The sequence below is a fragment of the Rhodnius prolixus genome, unplaced genomic scaffold, assembly GCF_049639745.1.
Source record: "Rhodnius prolixus isolate KJV_2025 unplaced genomic scaffold, Rpr scaffold_1, whole genome shotgun sequence".
Taxonomy (NCBI): Eukaryota; Metazoa; Arthropoda; class Insecta; order Hemiptera; family Reduviidae; genus Rhodnius; species Rhodnius prolixus.
Genome location: NW_027411581.1, coordinates 6636345 through 6664288, shown reverse-complemented (window position 1 = coordinate 6664288; position 27944 = coordinate 6636345). Strand labels below are relative to the sequence as shown.

The following is a 27944-nucleotide window of genomic DNA, read 5'->3' as shown; positions in this document are numbered from 1 at the left end:
CGAACACTAACAAGGCAAATATTGTGTAGAGGATAGCAGCAAAAACTACCAAATTACCGACCTTGATTTTCTATTTAATTTCTCTACGCGAGTAATTATCAGCTGATATGCATGAAGGTTACCATGAGCTGGTGTTCTCGACGAGTGTATCTTACTTTTATGGAAGGAAAATACGCTTTTGCCATAATCGTAAAATGAAGGCCCCCCCCCCTAGAATAAATTTAGCGAAGTTCAATTATTAAACTTAGTACCCGGATGTACTACCTCTATTTTTATCATTTTATTTTTTTCTTACGTATGTACTCGAATTTTGAATCGTGCTTTTCACAATTCGGAATTTTTACCAGAAGTACTGGTCATGAGGTCCCCTGAGTTTGGAAAAAGTTGGTTTCATGAATGAATGGAAAATCTTGGCAACAAAAAGCTCTTGCTCAAAATCAACCAACTCAAAGCGCAACTTCGCTGAATCGATTTTCCCGTTTTTAGTTATTTTCCCCACAGAAAAAGTTCTAAGGATTTTTCTCTTTGTTCTTTTCAACTGATTGTCAAAATGCATCAGAGCTATAACCTTTAAACGTCCAGAAAAACGCTTTTTAAGGCAGTTTTGGAAGAAAAGTACGGATTAAGCTTTACTCTGTATCATTTAAGTGTAATTTGTGGCATCATTGAACATATTACAGTAACATTGCTTCAGTCACTTAAGGTATTATACTCAAAAATTACCATAAAAATTTGTAATTTCAATTTTTTTGAGATATTCTATTCTCAAATCGTGCTCACACTTTTTTGTTTGTTTGCTTCAAGGGCCCTCAAAATGTGTTTTACTTTGAGGTAACCAAATTTCGAGAATAAAACCCGAGAATAAAACGCTTTCTTTACTTAGTAAAAGTGAAAGTAAAATTGGAAAAAATCTTAATATATTAGAAACTATACATAAATATTTATTTACACACTAGCGAAACTTATCTACCCGACATTCCAAATATCAGAACTAATTAGTTTGACCTTGTAAACTTTCATTTGACAAGAACAAATATTATTTTTTATTTATTTCTATCAATTTCCATCAAAACATTGAGGTTGAAACCTGAACTTAAAAATGAAACTAAATAATTTTGTTTTGAAACAATAAGAAAAACTATACATCCATAAAAAGTAACTCGCCAAATACTAAATATAAAGAAAAAAAAATTGTTAACGAATGAAAATAAATATATACCTTTCTTATGAATTAAAAAAAATAAATAAATAGGAATTGAGGAGCAGTAATAAATAAATTTGGAAGTAAATATTCTATTAAAAGTCCTTGACCATAAAAATATATTATAAAAAAAACCATAATTATGTATTATACTAACTAATAATTATGTAACCATGATATTGTAGTATTTTATCGATTTTACAGTAGTTAAAGAACGAAGTTCAAATACCTAACCTAATTGGAGGTATTGTAGACTTTGACCGACCATAAAACTCAATTAAATTACCGTGGGTCAATTTTATGTGGTAATCATTGCGGTTTAAATAAAGTAAAATTTAGAATACATTCAATTAGTGAGTGTAATCTGGATGATTTTTTTTTTATATATATAAATATATATATTTGACAAAATGTTGGAGCTAAATAGATGTTAGATACAGAATTGGAACATTTAATATTATTAATTAAGGCGCCACGGTAGCCGAGCGGTTAGAGGCTAGACCCGCAAAGCTAAGATGTATTGCGGTACTAGGCTATATTCCCAGTCTATACCTTTAATGGTTCATATGAGAAATTTACGGTAAAGTATGTTTGCGCCACGATAGCCGAGCGGTTAGAGGCTAGACCCGCAATGCTAAGATGTATTGCGGTACTAGGCTATATTCCCAGTCTATACCTTTAATGGTTAATATGAGAAATTTACGGTAAAGTATGTTTGCGCCACGATAGCCGAGCGGTTAGAGGCTAGACCCGCAAAGCTAAGATGTATTGCGGTACTAGGCTACATTCCCAGTCTATACCTTTAATGGTTAATATGAGAAATTTATGGTAAAGTATGTTTGCGCCACGGTAGCCGAGCGGTTAGAGGCTAGACCCGCAATGCTAAGATGTATTGCGGTACTAGGCTATATTCCCAGTCTATACCTTTAATGGTTAATATGAGAAATTTACAGTAAAGTATGTTTGCTAGTCCGTCCACGACTCCTAATTTGTGGTTGGACGTAAAGCCCGCCTGAAAAAATAGGCAATTACTTTGCTTTACTTTACTTTATTATTATTTAAGGTGCATGAGGTTATTAGCGCTGGTGCGTTTTCTAGTGCCAAACCTCCAAAAGTGTACTCTGGTTAAAAAAATCAACCTTCAAAAGGGCTTAGAACTGTAAGAGACTTCAACGAAGAATAGAAAACCACGTGGTAAACAGCTACGATTTGAGCCCAGGATCTCCGCGTTGAAGTCTGGAGTATTAAAACCTACCTCTGTAAACCTGGGGTTTAAGCAACAGAGTAACAGGAGGGATGGTTAAGCCCGTAGAATTTGCAGAGATGGTAGCAAGCCTTACTAGGCTTCCCTTTTCTGGAAACGCTGGCAAAATCAATGTTGCATTTAATTGCATAAAGAATTCAACTTTAGCCAAAATCAGTGGGGACTCTGGTGACATTTAAATGAAACATCACATTTTACTCTATCAACGTGTCAGACACATTCAAATACAACTCACAGCCACCTTTTCTTCATGCCAATCATGGATTTCCAAAAAGTACCTCCAGTGAAAGCCGCAGAGTATTTGCTAAAATTATTGTAGAACTATTTTAATTATAGCCAATTTAAAAACCCCCACGGGGGAATATTCTAGCTTCGCGACTTTTAAAACTGATGTCTCACTTATTATAAAGCAATTTCCCGATTTCCCTTTCAATTTTTTGTTTCTCCCACCCGAAATTTTTCCAAAGGCACCTCTTAAACAATGAATACAAAAGAGTAATTGTTATAAAATATATACATATTAGCTTATTTTTTTGGTAAAAAAGAAGTATCAATTATCTAGAATCTTGATGATAGGCTTAGATTTATTACTGCGCAATAACAGGCGGTAAAAGAACAAAGAATGTTCTAATTTTGTATTCAAAAGTAGTTAGTATTCATGGGGTAAGATCTTCTAAGAACTTACAATGGCCTTAGTGGTAATTTGGGCTTCTATTTAGAAAGAAAACAACAAACTCTAGCGTGAATTCACATAATTTTCTCAAGGTTCCTAACTAAGAAATCTTTCTTTAAAACGTGGGATGTTTACTTAATATTTTACTTTAATTTATACAGATATGATTGAGTCAAAACACATTGGTGACGTTAGCGTGACGTCTAAGCTCCCTAGATATCTCAAAAAAATAAATAAATAAAATAACAAGTTCAGATCAAACGTAAAAAAGTAAATACACTAAGACTACAACGAGAGACATCTAATTTTTTCGCACTTTCGGTCTAATCTAGTTTGCTTAAAACCGATTGGTAACTTTATAAGGTTTTTTTTTATTTTTTAATAAACCGTGTATACTTAATTGGGTACTTTAAAATGGTGCATAACTTTATCCCTACTCTCTAGTTAGATCTAAGTTGCACCACGTGGACAGTAAACAACAGGAAGTTTAATGGAAATCATTAGAATCAATTTCGTAAAGCGATTACTTCCGGTGACGTAATTTTCTTTGACTTAGAATTTTAGCAAGATAATTTTACACTCCTAAACTTTAAAGTAAGGGTATCTAAAAATTTATAGGAGCAAAGAATAAACTGAAGGAATATTTTAGAAAGAAATCTACCCAATAAGAAGAGCCATTATTAAAATTTACAAAAATTCAATTTACAGTGGTGGGGTATCACTGAAGAGGGCACACATCCAAATCGAATTGTTCGGCAACTTAGATAGCAGCTATAAATCGAGTTCAAAACAAAAGATCGCTTTAAAAGCACAACGAAATCTGTGCTACATATTAAATACAACTCTCTAACTACACTAAGGGCGGTAGCAGAGAAGTTAGGCTCAGCCCGCAAAGCTAAGATGTATTGCGGTACTGGGTTCTATGGGAGCGCCGTGCAGCGCCTAAAAATCTTATAACCTAAAAATTCCAACGCCACAACAGACTTCTTTCTCTTTTATACAACCCATTATAAATAATAATAGACTATTAAATTTTTATGAATATAATAGTAATTACTTAAAATAATAATGATTGTTAAAATAAAGCAATAATTAATTTTGTTTATTTATATATAATCCTATTTTTTACGGTTGAGAGCTGGCGAAGCTAATCGCTCTGCCAATTAAGGTTCGTTTACCTGCTGTAAGGAGCGTTTGTTTGCCTAAACTAGGGTGGGAGATTTCTGAAGAACACTATTGGTAAATGTTTCTTACCATTACGTTTTTTTGTTACGTTGCTTTTTTTTTGACGTCCTCTTATAGTGAGAGGTGTTGTAATCGTGCATTTCGATTTGAACATTTTCACCGGAAATAACTGTAGTTTTTTACAAATTGGTTTTATCTGTGTGTGGGTGCTCACAATAATTAAAAAAACGGAAAATCACCGGAAAAGTCCAAATTTGACATTTCGCTTAAGTACCAACAGAGAGCATGCCTCAATAACGTTTAGGTTCAAAGACAATCAATCGCAGGAACAACTTTGAAGAATAAAGTTCTTCCTCAAGACACCTCAGTGAGGTTTCGCACTTTCGCACTCATACAATCACACAGTTCTGGCATTTAGACAATGCAAGTGGCTCTTACTTCAGCAATGACTAATTCTGACATCATCTAATGACACTTTTAGATATTACGTATACAAAAATTTATTAATTTCAACCTTAATTATGATTACATTTTGTTTTTTGCTTTTTTGTAAATGGCTAGCGGAAATAGGGAGAGATTAGACAAATTATTTTGACCTTTAACCAATGGATTTCCTGCTAGCTCAGCATTGTCAGTGCACAAAATCTTCTTTGTTAATATGCAAACAAAAGCCAACAACAACAAAAACAAAGACAACAAGGGCATGTCAATTTGCAGTAGATCATCTTTACAGACTAACGAATAAACATAAATGAATCTGTTTTATTAAATTTTTTACAGGTAAAAAAAAAGGTTGTGACCTTTCTATCTTTTTGCAGGGCATTCATTCTTGAAATATATTCTAGCATTATTTGTGCTACTTTGGAATTTCAAAAAAAAAAAAGACAAATATCTTACAAATCAGATACTGTATTAAGTCAACACAACTTTTTTTCTTACTGCAGTAATTAATTAACTTTACACAGCCTCTTAATGGCTACTTCCGCTCCACGGCCCTCTTTTGTCGCGGCCAAAAATCTTATAGAAACCGGGAAAGTGAAACGGGCCGTTTGGAGTTATTATTGTCGTGTGGCTCTTTATCGGAAGGACAAAGATGGCTTATAGTGAAACTTCGAACAGAAAGTTTTCTAAATCGAGGAGCAAGCTTTAATTAGATCAGCCACCTAAATCCAAATTTTGAATTATAACTCGATTTTTTATTTAAATAAATAAAATCTAATTTTGCGCTCTAAATAATTTTTGGTTTAATTCATTAGGTTTTATTAGGATCGTCGTTCCTATTCGCACTGTCTTTCCGGTACGTTAAACGATCACCTCTCTCCTTAAGTTAAGAGAAGCCCCCTCATGTAGAAATTGTAAAACTGCCAGGAGTCAGGAAACAGAATAAAACTGGTTCCCTAGAGCCACCAGGCCTTGCTCGAATGAATTTTCACGTAAAAGGGAAAAATGCCGTCAATAAAAGTGATGCGAATGACAATATCTAGATAGCAGAGTTTGAAGGAAAAACCCTGATTTCCGATTGGAAGGTTTTCACATGGCAATGGTGCAGGAAAAACAATCACCTTCATGTTTAGGTTAGTAGGCCACAAACTATCTATTTCCGTATAAAATGGAATTTCAAAAATGTATATATTTTTAACTAGGATTTTCTCTGAAGTGCTACTCCCAATTTTCATCATTTGATTAATAAGAATCAAAAATTTGGAAATAAATTTCTAAATTTTAGGTAAATCAGTTGTCAAAAAAGTCTTTAAAATTCCTTGTACATCAATAAGTAGAAAAGTAAAGTAATGTCTATTTTTTCAGGTGCCCTTTACGTCTAACGACCAAATTATTGGGAATATAGCCTAGTACCGCAATACATCTTAGAATTGCGGGTCTAGCCTCTAAACGCTCGACTACAGTGGCGACTAGCAAACATACTTTACTATAAATTTCTCATATTAACCATTAAAGGTATAGACTGGGAAAATAGCCTAATACCGCAATACACCTTAGCTTTGCGGGTCTAGCCTCTAACCGCTCGACTATCGTGGCGACTAGCAAACATACTTTACTGTAAATTTCTCATATTAACCATTAAAGGTATAGACTGGGAATATAGTCTAGTACCGCAATACATCTTAGGTTTGCGGGTCTAACCTCTAACCGCTCGGCTACCGTGGCGTCCACTTATAATCAAATATTACTTTTCTTTTCAACACGAACTCGAGAAAATTCATTTAAGCGACTTTAAGTACATTGAAGGTTCAAATACTTTTTTGTTTATAGGTTACAGCTTTATCGAATGTTCAGTATTATTTCCCAGAGTGCGATTCACTTAGGCTTGGACATACCTGATTTGTTTGTTAGAGTTCTAACCACTAGTTAAAATTTTGTCAATGTTCTGGTGTTGAACTCGGGAACTTTTGACATCACACAAGCTCCGATAGAATCACTATATTTTAAGTACAATAATAACGTTAATGACCTTTTGAGGACAAAATTTTGAGGGAAATTCAATTTTGTAAACTTCCGTAAATGAAACTCTGGAGTTCACTTTAGATAAAAGCATTAACACAAAGAAAAACTTAAAATAAAAAATAATTATTGTTTTTACGTAAAAATGCGCACAGACTTTTGTTCCACCGTAAAATCAATGTTAGGGAAATACTATAATGGTAACGAGGTCAAATAGTCAATAGCAATATGGATAACAAATGACCGTAACCTAATAAAAGGTGTCAAATTATGAATGTCCCACAGAAGGGGACATCTTTTTTTTTATTTACAACTCAAATAAGGACATATACGTTGACACAATACTTCGAACTATGTGAGTTATCTATCCTGTCCATGGATAACAATCATTGAGGTTACACAGATACGTAAACAATAAAAAAAAAAAAATACAATTCAATTTTGTTTGTATGCATTATTGTCATATGATGAGAGTCAATTTCAAGGTGATTGCTGACTGTTCAGATGGAGAAAGAGGAAGTCAGTATTGCCTGTTGCCGTTAGTTTTTTGATTACGCCATCACCGGAAGTTGGCACATTGCCTTCAACCAATTAATTGGCTGGCTACTGCTGCTTTTAATCACAAAAGAAATGTAAAGAATATAAAACTGCATCAGCTATTTATTTTTATTTTCTCGTTTTTGAAAACTGACTTCCGCAATTATTAGTCAAATGTAATGACATCTTTCTATTTATTTTGTCTGTTTGTTTATTTATTTTTTGTAATTTTTACCTACTCTTAGTGCTTGTGAAAAGGAAGACTCCAATAGAGTCGACTTGCATACAGTATTGGTACCGGAAATGGATGTTTTTGGGCTCCTAGTTTTGGGCTAAAAAAAATTTATTCGGTAATTTTGGGAACTTCCGATCAGCAAATTCCAATATGGAATTAAATCCTTATTGGTATTATTAGGTGAAAAGTGCATAGGTTACACTGAAGTCGCACTTAAGAGAAAAGCCCAACCACCCTCTCTTGCCTAAAATAGAGGCCACTTAATAGAATTTTCCGATAAAAACGTTTAAAATAATATTCTTAGAATTATTTGTGCGCAGTAAGTTTAAAGAAAATCACAAAAATGACTGAAAAAATCGATTCGTTAAAAGTTGGCATTTCCGTTTGGCTGTTTTTGCGCCAAAGCTTTGATGTCGGTTATTGATGGTGGGCAACTATAGCATATATCGAATGTGAACTTCCTTAGTTTACACGTTGAGCCGTCCATATCATATACACAAAGAAACTTATTTGTAAAAATTATTTTTATACGAATATATATGCTTCGTGACCGTAAATTATTAAACTAAGGATTCAAGATTGGCGAGGAATCGGTCAAATAAAAAACAACAACTCGTCTTTTTGCCAACGTTTCTGGCAAAATATATGTTTCTGTAACTCAACCAACCCGCATAGCCACACCCTGAAGAAGACAAATATATTTTGCCAGAAACGTTGGGCAAAAAGACGAGTTTGTTTTTTATTGGACCGATTCCTTGCCAATCTTGAATTCTTAGTTAAATTATTTTTTATTTTTATTTTTTTGGAACTCGAGGAATCTCAAGCATTTGATATATCAAGTGATCATTTCCGATAAAATGGTACTCAAAATGGAAAATCTACTGTGAAATTAGAAAAAAATGGTTTATAGTAAAGTATGAGCTTCCGCCTCCGTTCTCGACACCTATAATGGGTAGTTAAGTCCCGCCTTAAAAAAAAAAACAAAGTTAACTTAGGCTTTTACTTTACTTTACATACAACTTACTTATACGAGTATAAACCGTTACTAAGAATCGTACTCCAAAAGAAATCCTGAATCTCTAAGGAGGAAAAACCAACCAACTATACGGAAATAGCACAAGGGAAATTTCGATTCCGATTCCCAGAAGTAAATCGCTTAATATTAAGTTAGTCATTTTTAGATTAAACTGGAAAGATTTCTTTTTGTTTTTCTTTTACTTCTTCTTATATACAGGGTGTGTCCCAAGCTATATGGATAACGACTTTTTCTCGGAAACTAAGATAGCTAGAAAAAAACTAAAAAATACGTGTTCCCTTAGTTTTTTGTTAGAAATCCAAATTTACTTTGTAAATTTTTTTCGGTGCCTCCAGAAGCGAGATACAGGCACCAACATCATTTTTTCAAATGGGAAGGTGCGGTTTTTATTTCAGAAATAGATTCCTCTATTTTTTTAAAGAAAAATTTACTTGAACGGTTTTTTTCTGTGAACGATATTTTGCAAGTTATGAATGAAAACATGATTCTTATAAGAAATGTCAAAATGATAATATTATAACGGTTTTTTGATTGAATAAGAAGAAAAGTACTATTTTATTATAAATTTTACTCCTCATTAATATTACAGATCATGCTTGAAATGGCCTCCACCATTAGAGATGCATAGACATGCTATTTCCTGCCAATTGTCCCTTACTGCCAAAGAAATAGATTCGGCTTTAACCGAGTTACAGGCATCTATTATTCTCTGCTTTAGTTCATCTACAGATGCAATCCCGGCTTGATTCTGATACACCTAGATTTAGAAATGCTTTTAGATAAGCAGAAATAAGGAAAGAAAGAAAAAAGTTATGAATAATTATCCTCTGCTTTAGTTCATCTACAGATGCAATCCCGGCTTGATTTTGATACACCCAGATTTAGAAATGCTTTTAGGTAAGCAGTTATGAATAATCACCTTGTTTTTCAGGTATCCCCAAAGGAAATATAGTCTATAGGTGTCAAATCCAGTGAACGAGGTGGCCACTGAATCGCCCCCCGTGTCGATATAACACGCCCATCAAATTGCCTATCGAGATAGCTCTTTACATGCCTGATAGTGTTTTATCGACACGGGGGAATTCAGTAGCCACCTCTCTCACCGGGCTTGACACCTACAGACTATTTCCTTTGGGGATACCTGAAAAACAAGGTGATTATTCATAACTTTTTTTCTTTCTTTCCTTATTTCTGCTTATCTAAAAGCATTTCTAAATCTGGGTGTATCAAAATCAAGCCGGGATTGCATCTGTAGATGAACTAAAGCAGAGAATAATAGATGCCTGTAACTCGGTTAAAGCCGAATCTATTTCTTTGGCAGTAAGGGGCAATTGGCAGGAAAGAGCGTGTCTATGCATCTCTAATGGTGGAAGCCATTTCGAGCATGATCTGTAATATTAATGAGGAGTAAAATGTATAATAAAATAGTACTTTTCATCTTATTTAATCAAAAAACCGTTAAAATATTATCATGTTGACATTTCTTATAAGAATCATGTTTTCATTTATAACTTGTAAAATATCGCTCACAGAAAGAAACCGTTCGAGTAAATTTGTCTTTAAAAAAATAGAGAAATCTATTTCTGAAATAAAAACCGCACCTTCCCATTTGAAAAAATGAATGGTGCCTGTATCTCGCTTCTGGAGGCACCGAAAAAAATTTACAAAGTAAATTTGGATTCCTAACAAAAAACTAAGGGAACACGTATTTTTTAGTTTTTTTCTAGCTATCTTAGTTTCCGAGAAAAAGTCGTTATCCATTTAGCTTGGGACACCCTGTATAAAAAAAAAAAAACTTTTGTATATTTTTAACCGGATATGCAAACTTCTTCGTCTTTGGCTTGGGCAATTATCTAGTTCGCCAGTAACTGATAAAAAGGTTCACAAAGACAATCACGAGGGGAAGCTTTACATGATAAAATATTAAAATTAAAAGCTCCAAGTAAACTTAAGTTAGGTAAATACAAAAGATTACACTCTTTAATAAAAACAATAATAAAGAGAAAAAAAAGATCGTCAAGGTGACTGACTAGCAATTTACTTCATAATGAGAACTAAATTATTCGATTGCCTAACAATCGATTCGCCTCCACAGCCATGGCAAACAAAGCGAGATTATCCATAAAGAACATTGTCTCTTCCATTACACAACCCAGACTAAACTATTTATTTCAACCAATAGTTTTATATTTAATCATTTAAGTTGATTTTTTTTTTTTTTTTTTTTTTTTTTTAAATAATGATGATTACTATTTAGAGCGACCTGAATTAAGCACCGAAAATTACTGAAGTAAATAAAATAAGAAATATCAACGAAAAACAACTGTGTTCTCTGATGTCATAATTATTGCACTGTTTTAATTACATCACTAGATTAAGTAAGAATAATTTTTTTTTTTTAAGTTTACAAAGTTTGTATTAGCCGTGCATAGTTTCTATCCATTTCTCAGGATTGTGCAATCGCATCCATTCTCCATAATTGGATTTAAACAATTGTTTTTTTAAGGAGAGTACGAAAAAAGAATCAGTAAGAAGCCCTTAGTGAAGGACAGTGTAGTCTGCAGGCTGGCAGAACTCTAGCAAGGCTCTAGGTGATTTTCTCCAGGAATTGAAAAATTTATTCATTAAAAAAAGAGGATACTTCCGGCTAAGATATTTTGATCACTAAGTTAATTATTAAGTAACAAAGTTCCAGCTTTCTATTACTTTTTTTTTTTTTTTATTTAAACAGATTTTGAAAACATTTTTTTTGTACTTAGAGCAACACAAAAAAGTGCATTTCCGGTTCAAAATGCAAAAAATCTACACGCGATTACAAAAATACCTCAGTTTTCATACATGCTAACTTGTATTGTGACATTCGAGTTCGATTCTTGGTCTATGCTTTGATTTTATTAAAGTAATAATGTGAGAAAATTGCGGTAAAGTATCATAGGCTATCCTCCAGATCAGTCTGTGATCTGATGATGGCGACCCTATGACACGCGTGTCATCTTTGTGCATTTTGGGTGACACGCATTGACAGGGACAAAAAATTATTATATAATTTTAATTAATTTAGTGGAGTACTTTGAAGAAATTGAGAATAAGTATCTTGGCAAACTTTCCTCAGATCAATTACCATAAAGTGGATCATTTAATAAATCTTTTTTTTTGTTACTATGATAGCAAATATCAAAAAATTATGAATATTTCTAATATTGGACACGGCACCAGAGGTTAGGTAGGGTTTTCCAAAATTTTGACAAGCCGAGCTCAAAAGGTACGCCATCACTGAACTATGACATTAATTTGGAAGATGTTGGACGTAAAAAAAAAAAGCACGCTGAAATATTACTGCCTCCGTCTTCTAAAGTGGATTAAGAAGAAGCAAAATGATATTCGCACCAGAATAGCAAGCTGGTTAAGGAGTAGACCAGAATAGCAAGCTGGTGAAGGAGTAGAACTGCTAGGGTAACCAGCAGCTTCTTGTAACCTACGACTCCAACTTGAACACAATTGTTCCAACGCAGAGAACTACAACTAACACAATACTAAGGCACTAGTATATTACAAAAGGAATATTAGATCGCAAATAGATTTTGGATTTTTCTTGACACGACTGGTTAACACGTCAAACATTTGAATTTTGCAGGTTTTTTATCAGAAACATACCAGATTTAAACTGAACTCTGATAAAACTGAAGATGACGTAGAAGCATGTCAGTTTTGCTTCATTTCCTTTTTTAAAAATCGTCCATCAGCATTGGCGAGATGAAATTAGGAGAAAGTACGTGGGAATAGTGAGAACTGCAATTACTATTTTGTTGTTTTCTATTCTTTTGAATCCTTTTCAACATTTCTAGAACTGTTACAACGTACTATCGTAATTTTATCCCTCAATCTTCCCATAGAGGCACCGTCATCATACGCCACAATGGGGGCACACGTAAAGTACAGGGGTGGGGATTGTAACAAAAGTTGTTTTTTGTTTAAAAAAATTGAATTTTCTCTATTCTAAACAGAAAATAATAATAATAAGAGGGGAAATGGAAAATTATTTGTATCCGTTTCCGGTGTAATTTTTTTTTAGAATAAGTACATAGAAAGGAGAAAAAGCAGTAGAGGAGGAAGGGAAAACTACAGTATGGAACAAATATATGTGTATAATTATTACGAAATTTCATTACAAAGAATAAAAAACAATTTCCCCCACCACACTTGCTTATCTAGGACATTCGTACATAAATCTTGGCAAACTTTTCCTGAGATTTATTTGGTTCTAATCTCTTTGGATATGTTTGGTGGCTCCAAACAGGAGATGCGACAAAAACAACAACTACAAATTCCGTTTTAAACGTCATGTACTCGTGTAGCTAATTTTTTTTTTATTTATTTATTTATTAGTCGTAAAAAAATAAAATAGTAAATTATGTGACTTCCGCTTCTGTAAAACAACAAATCGGTAGTTGAATGTTATGCCGCGCGCTTGGAAAAATTAGGCAATTTTTTTAAAAAATTAGATCTCTGAAAGATTATCATGACTTACTCTTATAGCAGTTTACGGGGATTTTATTGTAGCTATTTTTTAGAAGAAATCGCTGAAACACACAAAATTTTGACAGCAATATGGCAATTCCGCTTTTCCGATTTGTTTGTATTTTTAAGGAAAGCTTAACAACACACCTCTCCCCCGTAACTACCTTAAGAAGAATTTTCCTGGATACGTTATAGATCGACAAGTGTACGATATTTAAAGAAAATCGTTAAGAGGCGTTTTCGAGAGGATTCCGGTTAACGATAACTTTATACAGGAAGGCTGTTTACACCCAAATTTTCCCGCCAAAAAAAAAAAAATTGTGGCCTTGACCCGCAAAAGTAATTTGAAATTAATTTCTTAGAAGAGAAAAGAATATTGTAAACACATAGTAAATAGTTCCTTATATAAGGGAGACAGACCGACAGACAGATTGGTGATGGAGGTAATTATGTTAATACAATGCCATTCCAACTTGAATAGAGAACAGTAAATGTCAAAAAAGTTTACTTCTCCTACAAACTGCAACCGTGTGTTCTCTAAGATATACCACCTAACCTTTCAAATCTATCCTCCACCTAGCAATATATTATCTAACAATATAAATAATAATTGCATAATTTAGTATTGTGTGAAGTAAGATGGGACAACTTTACACCTGTAACTAAGAAATATGAGAAATTTATAATAAAGTATGTTTGCTAGTCGCCACGATAGCCGAGCAGTTCTAGAGGCTAGACCCGCCAAGCTAAGATGTATTGCGGTACTAGGCTATATTCCCCAGTCTATACCTTTAATGGTTAATATGAGAAATTTACAAGTAAAGTATGTTTGCTAGTCGCCACGATAGCCGAGCAGTTCTAGAGGCTAGACCCGCCAAGCTAAGATGTATTGCGGTACTAGGCTATATTCTTAGTCTACCTTTAATGGTTAATATGAGAAATTTATAGTAAAGTATGTTTGCTAGTCGCCACGATAGCCGAGCAGTTCTAGAGGCTAGCCCCCCAAGCTAAGATGTATTGCGGGACTAGGCTATATTCCCAGTCTATACCTTTAATGGTTAATATGAGAAATTTATAGTAAAGTATGTTTGCTAGTCGCCACGATAGCCGAGCAGTTCTAGAGGCTAGACCCGCCAAGCTAAGATGTATTGCGGTACTAGGCTATATTCTTAGTCTATACCTTTAATGGTTAATATGAGAAATTTATAGTAAAGTATGTTTGCTAGTCGCCACGATAGCCGAGCAGTTCTAGAGGCTAGCCCCCCAAGCTAAGATGTATTGCGGGACTAGGCTATATTCCCAGTCTATACCTTTAATGGTTAATATGAGAAATTTATAGTAAAGTATGTTTGCTAGTCGCCACGATAGCCGAGCATTTCTAGAGGCTAGACCCGCCAAGCTAAGATGTATTGCGGTACTAGGCTATATTCCCAGTCTATAACTTTAATGGTTAATGTGAGAAATTTATAGTTAAGTATGTTTGCTAGGCGCCTCAGTCCACGACACCTAATTTGGTAGTTGGACGTTAAGCCCCGGCTGAAAAAATAGGCATTACTTTACTTTACTAATTTACTTATTTCTTTTTTTTTTGTGATGCTCCCGAAAATGACTTTAACGAATTTACTTTGCAATTTGCAAAAAGTAAAGTAATCGCCTACTTTTTCAGGCGTGACAACTACCGAATTAGGGTTTCGTGGACGGGGGGCGGAAGCTCATACTTTTACTATAAACAATTTTTTCTGTTAAATAAAAAGTAGACATACCCGGGATTCGAATTGGGGATCCCCCATTTACAAAGCCACGCTCTTGACCACTAGACCAACAACCGCCCCTTCTTTGTCATTGTCTTCGAGTATTATATTATGGTTCAACACATTACTGTACTCGTTGCAATTCGCTGTTACTTGAAAATGTTCGGGAAAAATACAATGCAGGACACTTCTTTTCAAAAATGGTCCACTATTTTTGCATCACCTCTTCAAATCTTTAGAAATTTGTCCAAAGATAGTGCAGCAATATCAACGTTTCCCCCTCCCCTCAATGCGTCTCTTTAAAGTTCCTTGTATTAGTAGTTGATTGAACGTCAACAGTGAACTTCTCAGAAATCTTTGGGATAAAATGGTTGATTGAGCGAAATCGTATTTAGTTGATTGATTTCTGATCATGAAGGCCATTGCTTTGTTTGTGTACTTCTTAGCAGAGTCTAATTTATGGACAAAATAACAATGAGGAATTTAAAATGGCAGTACCATTAAAAAAAAGCTCCGGGCTATAGAAACGCCCTATAGTGATGCGTCTGATTTGATTCGTCCCTTAGCAACGGCAAAGCCCAACCAATCCCTACAGTCGTATGTGCTAGCTTTATGGTTGAAGCGCTTTAATGTATATCATAAAAAAGAAAAAAAAACATAAAAAAATAGCAATAATGGTGTTGTAACTTCATTATATCTGCTTTATCTACAAAAGATTATGAAACCTCGGAACGTGAGTCCTTGATATAGAAATAATCGAAGGAAGATACTACCAAAGACGGACTCAAAGACCGACCTCCTAGTACATGATAAATAAAGACATAACTTCTTTCTTCTGACGTAATTGTCACACATCCAAGGACACTTGTATTAACGAGCAAAATGAATTAAGAGATAAGAGCGTAACTGATGGAAGAGGGGGAAGGGGAGGAGTTTAATTTAGTCATCTACTAACCACACTTCCGTAGTTTTAACACAAACGGATGCAAGGAAATCTTAGGGTACACTTTTAACGGAAGATCGTGTCACTTCCGGTTACTCGATTTACGTCAAATTTAGAATCAATCAGTCAAAGGATAGTTTTAAGATCTTTTATTGTTCATATAACTGACATAAAATCAGCCATTTTTCTGTGGAGTACTTTAGAGAAATTCATACATGTAAGAAGAGTTTTAAAGAAAATCGTAAAATCTGCAAAAAATAAAAATGGCTTCAGTGAAGTGGCACTTCCGTTAGAGCAACCTTGATCGAAATCTAAGTGCCGGAAGACGTCCGTCCTCTTTTTAAAGAGATATTCAGCTAAAGCTTAAGCACTACGCTAAAAACTTTACTTTCCATATTCAGGAGCCTCCCCCACCAAAAAAAACCAAGTGTTTCCGGTAAAAAATAAATTTCGAAACTTTTTTACGTTTACAGCACTAGGTGGAAGTGTAAAATTAAAAATAAAATCTCCTTAACAACAATTTACCGTTTAGAAAGTTCGAGTATGTGGGTGGATTAAACGACTAAAGGTACACAAATCTATGTAATAGTAAAAAAAAAGTCGTGTGAGTGTGCACATTAGATGTTAAAAATATTAAATTGGAAATAAAGTTAACAAAATAACAATAGAGCCGATAATTACCGAAGAAAACCGATCGCATTCGGCTAGTCAGAGAGAAGAGAGAGAAAAGTGTTATTAAAAAACACGGCTAAGGCACGTTGGGTTACAGATCCAGTAATTCCTAGAATCGCGGATCTCTAACCCATCGTGCCTTGATGGCATAGGTTTGACTGACTTTACTGCTCTGCAGTTAGTTTATCCACTATATCTCAGGAATGGAAAGTCGTAGGAAGTTCAAATTTGATATTTCATTCAGGTGCTACCAGAGGAAGCGACCGTAAATTTTTGGTTGAAATAGGCCCACCGGAAGTACCACTTTACTGAGTAGATTTTTCACTTTTTCAACTTTTTTTAAAAAACCACTTGTTCGATTTTCTTCAAACTTGGTATAATTGTAGTTCACAAATAGCTCTACAACTTTTATAGGGAACATTTTTCTGTAATACTTCGATTAAGGGCACGTTTGGGGGAGGGGGTGGTGGATCAAGCCGGAGAATGCCAGTTCGCTGTAATATATGGACTTACTATTTACTGCACAAATATTTTGTATATGAAAATGGCCAACATAAGGGTTTTTGTGTTAAATTTTCATTAATTTTGCTTAGAATTTAGTAGATGTTTTAATATTTAATTTATAAAAGCAAATCACGACAAGGATAAATCCAATAATTTAATATAAAAAAAATCAATTATATTATTACCAAACATTTTATCAGAAATGGCTATCAATATTTTGAAATCCAAATGTAATTTTTATTAATTTTTTTAAAAATATCCAATTAAAAATTTAAACTGATAAAACTTTATATGGATACAGGAAACAATATTTAACAAATCTACTAGAAATCACGATAAGGTCACACCCTTGGGAAAAAATAAGGAGAAATAAAAAAAATAAAAGGCAAAGAATCCTGTGGAGAAGTCATGGTGGTTCCTTTATTTCAAGGATGTAGCAAATCATGCAGATCGTGCCCATCCGTGACATACTCTACGAACATGTCGCGGTTATTGCAGAAAAAACAAATCACAAATAATAATAATAGGAAAAAAAAAAACATCAAATTAAAGAGGAACAGATAATAATGGTGTGAGAAGCGTAACACTGACTAAATGTGAACCTTAAAAATAATAAAACTTTTTATACGATTCCTAAAAGCAAATGTTTATACAAAAATTTTGTAAATAGCATTGCACAAGGGTTGATGGATTTCCCTCTAGAGAACTATTTCCGGTAATTTACGAACTAACAGTCTATTAAATATTCACAACGATTAAATACCTCACAATACGAGGGTCGTTTGAAAAGTCCGTGCAAAGTCAGAGAGATAGCACCACTGGCGCGTATCGAGGTTATGTTTAGTTAGTAGCATCTCTTGGAAGAACACACACCAAGTTTCAGCCAGATCGGTCTATTTCTTTGTGTTTGGCATTCGTTTGAATCGAGGAAGTAGAGTGATTTTCAAAAAATGGACGAAAAAGAATTTCGTGTGTTGATTAAACACTACTTTATGAAAGGCAAAACGCCTCAGGAGACTAAAGAGAAGCTTGATAAACATTATGGTGACTCTGCACCTTCGATTAGAACAGTTTATAAGTGGTTTCAAAATTTTCAGAGTGGCCATATGGGCACAAGTGACGCTGAACGTTCTGGACGCCCTGTTGAGGTTACTACTCCAGAAATCATTGATAAAATCCATGATATGGTGATGGATGACAGAAGAGTGAAGGTGCGTGAGATTGCTAGTGCTGTGGGCATCTCGAATGAACGGGTACATAATATTTTGCATCAACATTTGGACATGACAAAGCTATCCGCAAGATGGGTGCCGCGATTGCTCACGCTTGACCAAAAACGAAATCGTGTGAAGTGTTGCAAGGACGGTTTGCAACTGTTCCAAAAGAATCCGCAGAACTTTAAGCGTCGTCTCGTCACTGTGGATGAAACATGGATACATCACTACACTCCTGAGACCAAAGAACAATCTAAACAATGGGTTACCAAGGGGGAATCTGCGTCAAAAAAGGCGCAGACCGTTCCTTCGGCCGGAAAGATTATGGCGACTGTCTTTTGGGATTCGCAAGGAATAATCCTCATCGACTATCTGGAAAAGGGTAAAACTATTACAGGTGCATATTATTCATCGTTATTGGACCGTTTGAAAACCGAGCTACAAGAAAAACGCCCACGATTGGCCCACAAAAAAGTCCTTTTCCATCACGACAACGCACCAGCTCACACCTCAGCAGTTGTGGTCGCAAAATTAATGGAAATAGGGTTCCAACTCGTTTCACATCCCCCCTATTCTCCAGACTTGGCTCCCTCGGACTACTTACTATTTGTTCCCCAATATGAAGAAATGGCTGGCGGGAAAAAGATTTTATTCAAACGAGGAGGTGATTGCCGAAACGAATGGCTATTTTTCAGACTTGGACAAATCCTATTATTCGGAAGGGATCAACAAACTAGAGCAGCGTTGGACGAAGTGTATAAGTCTAAAAGGAGACTATGTTGAAAAATAAAAAAGGTTTACCCCAAAAAATTAAGTAGTTTTTATTTTTGCACGGACTTTTCAAACGACCCTCGTAATTCCAACATTTGGAGCAAATCGGCAGACCGGAAGTTACTAGTTTACGAAATACTTTTTTTCATTGGCGATCTATTCGAAATGATTTCTTTAAAGTGAACTACAATATTTTTTGCTTCAAAATAACTAATTCTTAAATAAACTTAAGTAATTGAAAGAACAAATTCCTTGTTACAAAATTACGTGAATTACGTTGAACAGAAAAAATTCGTCTGAATGTTCACAATAAATGTATAGTGCAGCCTATGGGTACTGAGGAATCTCCCGTTAGTATCCCCAGCACTGTACGCACCAACATGCGGAAGGATACGCATCATTTCCTCTACAGTTTTTTTATAGAGTTCATCCACTGAAGAGTTCAAAATAAAAAAAATAATAATAATATGTTCCAAGTGAATAGTTTCACTGGCCACTTTTACCAACTTATCCTCGCTATAGTTTACAAAGACTGGTCAACGGTAAAAATAGAAAGGAATATTTCTCTAGAATAGGAAGCCACCGATGGGACAACAGACTTTTTTCCTTCTTAGTGAGGGGAGGGGGAAGGGTAAAAGAAAAGTCTGTCCAGCGATCTAAAGTGCGAAAAATTACAGCCTTCTCTGGAAATATAACGGTGCTTTATAACTGAGAGACTTATAACAAGAACTTATTGATGCATGAAGCCCCCTGCATTGATGCATTGCTTTTTTTGACTGCAAGTGAAATTATATAAAAAAAAAAAACCATTCCTGTGGAAAACACCTATGGAGTTTCCCTTTCTATACTTCCCCCCTCACTCTTATACTTTTTTAAAACAGCGAGTTTTTACTAACTGTGGGTAAGCTGTCCAATTCGCTTAAATACAAGAGCTTTTCGGGAGAGGCATTACATTGGAGAACACCTTCATCATTAACGTAAAAAGTAAAGTAATGCCTATTTTTTCAGGCAGGCTTTACGTCCAACTACCAATTAGGTGTCGTGGACGGAGGCGACTAGCAAACATACTTTACTATAAATTTCTCATATTAACCATTAAAGGTATAGACTGGGAATATAGCCTAGTACCGCAATACATCTTAGCTTTGCGGGTCTAGCCTCTAACCGCTCGACTACCGTGGCGACTAGCAAACATACTTTACTATAAATTTCTCATATTAACCATTAAAGGTATAGACTGGGAATATAGCCTAGTATCGCAATACATCTTAGCTTTGCGGGTCTAGCCTCTAACCGCTCGACTACCGTGGCGACTAGCAAACATACTTTACTATAAATTTCTCATATTAACCATTAAAGGTATAGACTGGGAATATAGCCTAGTCCCGCAATACATCTTAGCTTTGCGGGTCTAGCCTCTAACCGCTCGACTACCGTGGCGACTAGCAAACATACTTTACTATAAATTTCTCATATTAACCATTAAAGGTATAGACTGGGAATATAGCCTAGTACGGCAATACATCTTAGCTTTGCGGGTCTAGCCTCTAACCGCTCGGCTATCGTGGCGACTAGCAAACATACTTTACTATAAATTTCTCATATTAACCATTAAAGGTATAGACTGGGAATATAGCCTAGTATCGCAATACATCTTAGCTTTGCGGGTCTAGCCTCTAACCGCTCGGCTATCGTGGCGACTACATCATTAACTTTCATTAAAAAACCAAAAATTCAAACAAAATTATGAACCTTTTTTTATGAAGATATTTGAATTGAAAACAAACATACAAAAACAAATCCTGTGAGATAAATCACAGAACTACCGCTTAGTGCATATCTCAACTTGTTGACTTATAAGGGTTTCTTTTCATTTGGGGAAGTCCTCTTCAGAATATATTCGCTGGAATTAGGAAGGGAAGTTTGGCACAGCGAGAGCACTGATCACTGAACGCTGACTTCTGCCGCTCTTCCTAGAACAACCCCCCCCCCCCCAGAGAACCTGGGTTTCCAGGAGTTTAAGGCGAAAAGAGCTATTCCACGCTACGATTCTGATTTTTAAGTTAGCTAGCTGGATTTTTCTCGCAGAGATCGTGGGCTCGAATCCGGCCAACCAGCCGTTAGATTTTTACTTTAGCAAAGAGCTTTTTACAACTCACTATCCGGTAATGGATAATGTTGTCTGCAACAGGAGAATACTGTTTGAAAGCCTGCAGTGAACTGAAATAAACTGAAAAAAAGAAGAAATCTCTGAAACATCCACGGTAACCAGAACAATAATTTGGCGTCTGTTGCTAGTAAACGTAACAAGGAGTTGAAGAATGTAGGAAAAAAAGAGAACAATTTACTTTCATTGGTAACTGTACTGCATATCAAGTATCGAAAGTATCAGCGCAGCCAACCTTGAGCAATAAAAATAAAGCCACCTTAATTTAGTATTAAGCAATTTTATTCAACATAATTCAAGATTATGTATTAGTATAGGTTGTGGTCTGAAATGCGGGACGGAAGTCCCGTCTTAGATTAGCCCAACCGGCTCTTAGATTTTCTCTCCCCCGGAACCTGCAACTTGCTCACTGTCCGGTAATGAATTTTGTTGTCTGTAACGCGAGAACACAGTTTCCGAATGTTCCGACTGTTGACCGATCCAAGATCAATTAAAACGTAAATAAAAAGAAAAACTGCTTTCCAAATCTGTTTTCCACAGTCTGGAAAATCATGCACGACTTTCTCTTATCGCAATTCAGTAATTATATTTTCTTAAAAACTTGGAATCTATATAAAAAATTATATAATCGATTCTCCTAAAAAAAAAAAAAAATAAATGATGCAATTAAAAATTACAGATCTATATTATATATGTATTCGCAATTTACAGAAAATCGAAGAAATCAATTTTGAGAAAAATCTCAAAGTGGTAACATTTCCGGTTAAGCCGGGTGTCACTTCCGGTAGGCCGATTGTGACCAAACTTTAATGGCTGCCAAGTAGCAAATAAGTAATATGTCTAATTTCAAATGAATCAAAACAGTAACTCTCGAAAAAGCCTTTCGGTAACCTAACACTCCTTCTACTCGTAATTTTGGTTAGACATTTTATAAACAAATATTGTGCAGGTGGTAGAACTTTACAAAATCCAAAATAGCACTTTAGATGAGAGCCTTATTTCTGTCCATTCTAAGAACCCTGCATTGACTAAGTAGCCTGCACTGTATGTAGGTGCATTCAAAGTTAATAACAAAAACAAAATCGCTAACTTTAACCTTCTTTGGGAAAGAAACACTTCCGGTGGATTTTGGTTTTTTTATCTAAAATCTTATGGTCGGGTCTGATAGGCACCTGAACGTGAACATGAAACTAGAACTCTGCGTGAATTTCCATTTTTGTATTAACACTAATCTATAATCCATAATCAGAACTAGTACAAGCTTGTATTTACTAACAGAAGCTTAATTTGTAAAAACAAAAAAAACTTAGTTGGACTTGGAAACCTCAAATTGAACGTTTCCAAGGTGAACTCAATTCCATAAGATCTGAGACAATCACAACAGAGGTAGAGAGCAAAGAAGAAAGTGAGTCTCAAAAGACCACCTACTCAACTTCACCAACAATACAAAGATGGCTGGATGTTACTTTTCAAAAGTAGGTTATATGAGAGTAGCCATGCGTAAGGTTAATGCGTAGGTACAGTCGTCAGAGGTGAAAGCAGAGCGTGCAGCTTACTAATGAGAAAGCTTATTTAGTGGCAACTTCTATAAATAATACAATGTTTTTTTTTATAGGTAGTTCATATGTAGAACACAATTGACTCAAGTAGTAACGAACGTGGCAGTAAGTTTACGGGAAAAAGATCAGCTGATAAGGCCGCATCCAGCAGTTTTAATTTACGCCAAACGTATTTGCCGAAACATACCTCCAAGATCCAACTAAATGGTAGCATGGTAAACAAGCGCTAGGGTAAACTATGGTCTGGCCAGACATAAAACTAGTTGAAACGACCAGAGACTGTGGTCTCCAAACGTTTTAGCTACAAGAAAGAAATTGACCCACAACTAATCTCGAGTATGGCTTACTTAGGATTTAGCGATTCTGCCACTGACTGAGATCACCACACATTTTGAGCATTTATATTGTAGCTTGGCTTTGGACAAGGTAATCTGGACACGACAGCGTATTGTGAATCTAATCCTTATGTCCAAGAAATCAAATCCTATTAAAATATCTGTTTTAATAAATATTTTCCCTTTTTTATATGAATTATAAAAAAAAAATCCAGCTTAAACATTACAACGACGTCCTGCCAAAGTTCAAACTCAAGAATCGTTTCGAACTCCAAATAACTGAGTCATATTTAATTATTACCAAACTGCACAATTTTATAAAAATCATACAAACTGTGAAATTGTAACCTTCAGGAATTAACCATAAAGAAAGCCTACCCCCAATCCCTCACCGAGAAATGCACAAAAACGATTCACTCTTGTATAAATAAATGCATGTATTGTATAAGAACTTAAAATCCTAGGAGTCATCTTTGAGTAAATAACAAAGTAAAAAATTTCTTGAGTAAAGAGGTACTTCAGATGGAAAAAAATCTTCTTCAAACACTATTAACTCTCCTCCCTAAACAGTAGAGAAGTGATAGCACTGTACATTTCACTAAAGTCGCACGTTAGAGGGCTCCCTCTCTCCCAGAATTAACATGAATTCTATTATCCTTGAAATTGATTTAAGAAAAGTAGTAAATTTATATGTTTGTAATCACCATACAGTTAAAAATAAATTTTAGAAGAGACAATAAGCATGAAAATCTCAATATACTGAAATATCATTAAAATTAAGTCCTATTTCAGGTCTACTGATAATCTTCAAATTTAGAAATTCAACCTATATACAATAAAAACTGATATTCCTGGAGAAAACATAATAAATGTCTTCCTTCTTTCTTACGTGAAGAAGGTTGAAACAAAATTAATAATTAATTTAAAAATAATTAAATACGATTTACCATAATTTGGATGAAGAAACAGAAAATAGATGAGTGTAATCACAATCGTCCGGTAGAAACGAAATGGCATTGTAAGAATAAAAGCCAAGAATTGTTCACATTTCGGCTACCGAGCTTTTTCTTTTTAACACTTGTCACAGAAATAATATACACAATATAGATACAGTTATCCAACAGAAATATCTTGGTACCATGTAGATGAAGGAATATTACAAGTAATAATTCCTATAGAGATAGAAACTCACTGCTGTTTTGTTTACATTAGTGCGTGAACAATACTAAACAATAAGGATGAGGCGCCTAAAAATACGCTACCTTGCTGCCATCAAGAAAGACACTGAATTGAATGAACCTGCTCTCTAGTAACCCCACCAATCAGCTGGCCGCCAGCACGCCACTGTAACACACCCCTTCCACTTGTTGCAATCCTCATTATTCCTTCATATTTCATTTTCTTTTGTTTTTTTTTTTATTTCATTTTCACACAATGCGGCGGTAAAGAATGATGGGAAAACTTAGCGACCTCAATGAAATCATTGAAACTATTTTTTTTTGTTTTTCCTTTTTTTTTTTTAATCAAAGCTATTAAATCATGGAAACAATACTAAATCTATGAATCCTAGACTTTTTTTCTAATTGTTTTCTTTATCTGCATAAAAAGAGACAATAAGTAATAGACAGTGAAAGTAATAAGAGTCCCCACGGAGTAAGCAGTTTTTCCTGTATCACAGAGATTGCAGAGAGCATTTGTTCTTCACGAAAAGCTTTCGTAACTAATGGGTAATGGAAGATGAAGTGAGATGTTTGCCGAGAAGCAAGATTTCCCAGCCTTCTGCTTCCCTCTGCAGCCCAAACAGGCGTCATTTTGACCTGTGCCGAATGATAGATGGCCGAGGGTGACAAAAATAGAGCCTCCAAAGTGCGGTGGTCCCTTCGCTTTAAGTAGCCCACTATGCTGACATTTGAAAACCCTATTCACTTTTGGGGGGAAAATAGGTGTAAAGCTTTAAGGGTTGATCATCCATATCTACGGTTACTCTCCCTTTCTGATAGCTTAACAGAGAACCAGAAAAGTTTCTAAATGTTTGGACGGGATAACTCCTCTCTAGAGGGATTGGTGGACAACGATCTTCAACTTCGAATGAAACCTTCCATGCTTTAAACCTTTATGGAAGTCTCATTAATTTATATTTGCATTTAAAATATTCAAGTGTTGCTATAAACAATTCTGTGTTGCTATGACTGCAGGTGGTAATATTATTTCATTCTTTTGGTTTATAGAAGCTTAACTTTCCTACCAATAGTGTGAGTTACACTAAAAAAAAAAATCTAACATGCAGTAATAATTTTAAGCTAGTTAAAATTTGTGTTAGTAGATCGTTAGAATAATACAATTTGAAGTAAAAAAAAAAAAGATGGTGAAGTAACCAAATTGTATCAGTTTTAATTCAATTTCGAAGTAAAAGATTGAGTAGCGATTGATAATGCGTAATACTAAAAATAAAGAAAAAATATTTATGAAAAAACTGTAATTTAGCATAATTATACTGCTTTTATGTAAGCTTGATCGATTTTTTTTATAATTTAAATAAAAACTTTGATATAGAGTATAGACAATTGAATCATTCACAAAATATCAATCGATCCTAATTTAACTTCCATTTTAGGTTAAACAATGTACATAGGTTGTGTTAGCAATTAGCATTACAGCGCTTAACCTAACGAATAAGGATGGAAATCTAAGTGAGTAACTCACCTTATTTTATTTAACTGATTCTGGAATTTAAAATTGCAGCATGACCTTTCAATAATATTTGGAAACACATCACTTCGCGGCAAAACCATTTCCTGTAACAAGAGAGGATTTTTTAGAATTTCTGAAGCAAAGAAATGGGTTTTTCAGAAGAGGAATCAGAACCTAGAACATTCACAATCAATACTATGACCGTAAGATATTTCATATTCTATGAGAACTAATTGTTTGGATATTCTTTTATTCAAATAATACTTAAATTAAGTTCATATTACAAGATATCTTTTTATTAATCAATACTAAGTTAGTTAATCTTTTTCTCGCCATTTTGGAATCTTTAAGAACCCTGTGTAGTCTAAAATTTTAGTTACTAATATATACATATATTCTCTTCTTAGAATACTGTAAATTTTATATAGTTTTGGTCTTTACCTCTTTGATTTGCTGAAGGTAAATAATTTAGATTTCTTAATTTTAATTCAAATAATTATAATTCAAATTTACTTACACATCGGCACAAGTTCAAGGATGAGACGTAGGTTGTTTGAGGACCAAGCAAGTGGCACTGACTCACAGCCTATAATTACAAATTTTAAATTTATCAAACTGATTGTTTGATTTTAAATAAATTTTCCTTATTTTATAATTGAAAATAATTTGTGAATTTTTATTTGTCTAAAATTAACCAAATTTCTCTTTAAAAAATTCACAAATATGATAAAAAGATGTGGTAAATTGTTGAAGAATTATGCAAAAAAGCATAGGTTTTTTAAAAATAATTTTTCAAAATTATTAATATTTTAAAAAACTAACTTTTGTAAATTCACTAATAAATAAGTATACTCAAATTTTTATCAGGGAGTCCAGCTGTTCGGTGTTTGTAAAGACGCCATGTTTTATTTTTCTATATCTATTTACATAATTCACACATAAGATTTAACTTACATGCAGCGCATGAATCCTGCCACTTCAACTACAATTTATTAACTACAACCTAAATAACCTGAACAACTTGTGTTTCTCATGAACTCATGTCAAATTAACAACCCAGAAATGATTCATTATTATTTTTAGGTTCTAAGTTGGGTCACACTCGAATTGTAATCGACGTAATGCTGGTTGTTTTTTTAAGAAGCTTCAAGCCTTATGAAAGGTAAGTCAATATTTTTATTATATTTAGGGCCGTTCAAAATTAGCACTTCTCAATATAGTAAATCATTATTACGGGGTCCTATTTTTGTATATATTTTCCCCGTTGATACTGGGGTTTTCACGTAAAGCATCTAATCAAACTTATCTACTGAATTTGTTAACAATCTGATTATTATCTGTAGATCATGTTTTTCGTTTCCAACCCACTGTAAAATGTACTACACAACGGGTTTTTACATGAAGTTTTACCTTTTAAATTTTTTTAGTTTTTCTTGATCTATTAATTAAGAGAAGGTACTTTTTGTTTCTTTATGAATCAACAGAATATGATAAGCGATAATTTATGTAGGATATCATAAATAAGTAATGGGTGTTGATTAGTAACTATGTACTTAAAAGTTGAAAACGTAAAAACTCACAAAAAAAACTATTAAAAATAAAATAATCATTTTGTTTTAGGTGCTGTGGGAAAAAAAACTTTGATATAATGTGTTTAAGTTGAGTAAAATAAAACTTTTTTAAAAAAAGTACATTCTAAAACAAGAAGATGCCTTTGCGGACAGTGTACCAGAAGAAAGCCAAGGCGATGCGGTCACGACTCAAGACACTAAGCCAAGTTCAGAAAAAAAAGCAAAGGAAAATGGAATAAAAATGTCTAATTTTTTATTTCTAAAATTCTATTCTTATGAAAGGACTTGATCATGAACATTTGGTCGCCAAGTTTTGAATGTATAGGCCTAGAGAAAAATAAAAACATTAACATCCTCACTAGTTTTATTTAAAATTCCTTATTTTCTACTTCTAAAATTCCCATTTCTATTCCTGGATTGGATAAAACACCGTAGGTAGGCAAGTTTTTGTTATTAAGATTCTGACCAAAAAACCATTTTATTTTGATGCCAGGGCTAGCAAATGCAGACTTCAACTGAAATCCCTTATTTACGACTTCTAAAATTTGATTTTTAAGCAAGGGTTGTATAGAGCAACTTATATCTACTAGATTAGAATGGAAGTTAAAAATGAAAGAAGAAAATTAGAAAGTTAACTCCAAGATTAATTGAGAATAC

General features: G+C 34.2%; 1 protein-coding gene and 1 long non-coding RNA gene across 3 annotated transcripts in view; one reads left to right on the top strand and one right to left on the bottom strand.

The window, feature by feature from the left end:
- Positions 1-26281, bottom strand: part of LOC141453354 (uncharacterized) — a 171723-nt gene extending 145442 nt beyond the window's left edge. The window contains exons 1-2 of one of the 2 annotated variants that reach the window (XM_074126451.1): positions 26234-26281; positions 25729-25820 (exon numbers count right to left, since the gene is read on the bottom strand). Coding sequence is in view for 1 of the 2 variants with exons in the window: in XM_074126440.1 (XP_073982541.1) it covers positions 23973-24042 (70 nt within the window). In the remaining variant the exon portion in view is untranslated. Of the gene's footprint in view, positions 1-23972; positions 24332-25728; positions 25821-26233 lie in introns of those variants that run through there. The other variant, XM_074126440.1, reaches the window with a different exon arrangement.
- LOC141453417 (uncharacterized) lies at positions 25781-27640 on the top strand. Its single transcript, XR_012457985.1, has 3 exons — positions 25781-25919; positions 26800-26878; positions 27337-27640. It is a non-coding gene; the product is annotated as an uncharacterized lncRNA (long non-coding RNA).
- Positions 27641-27944: the final 304 nt, after the last annotated feature.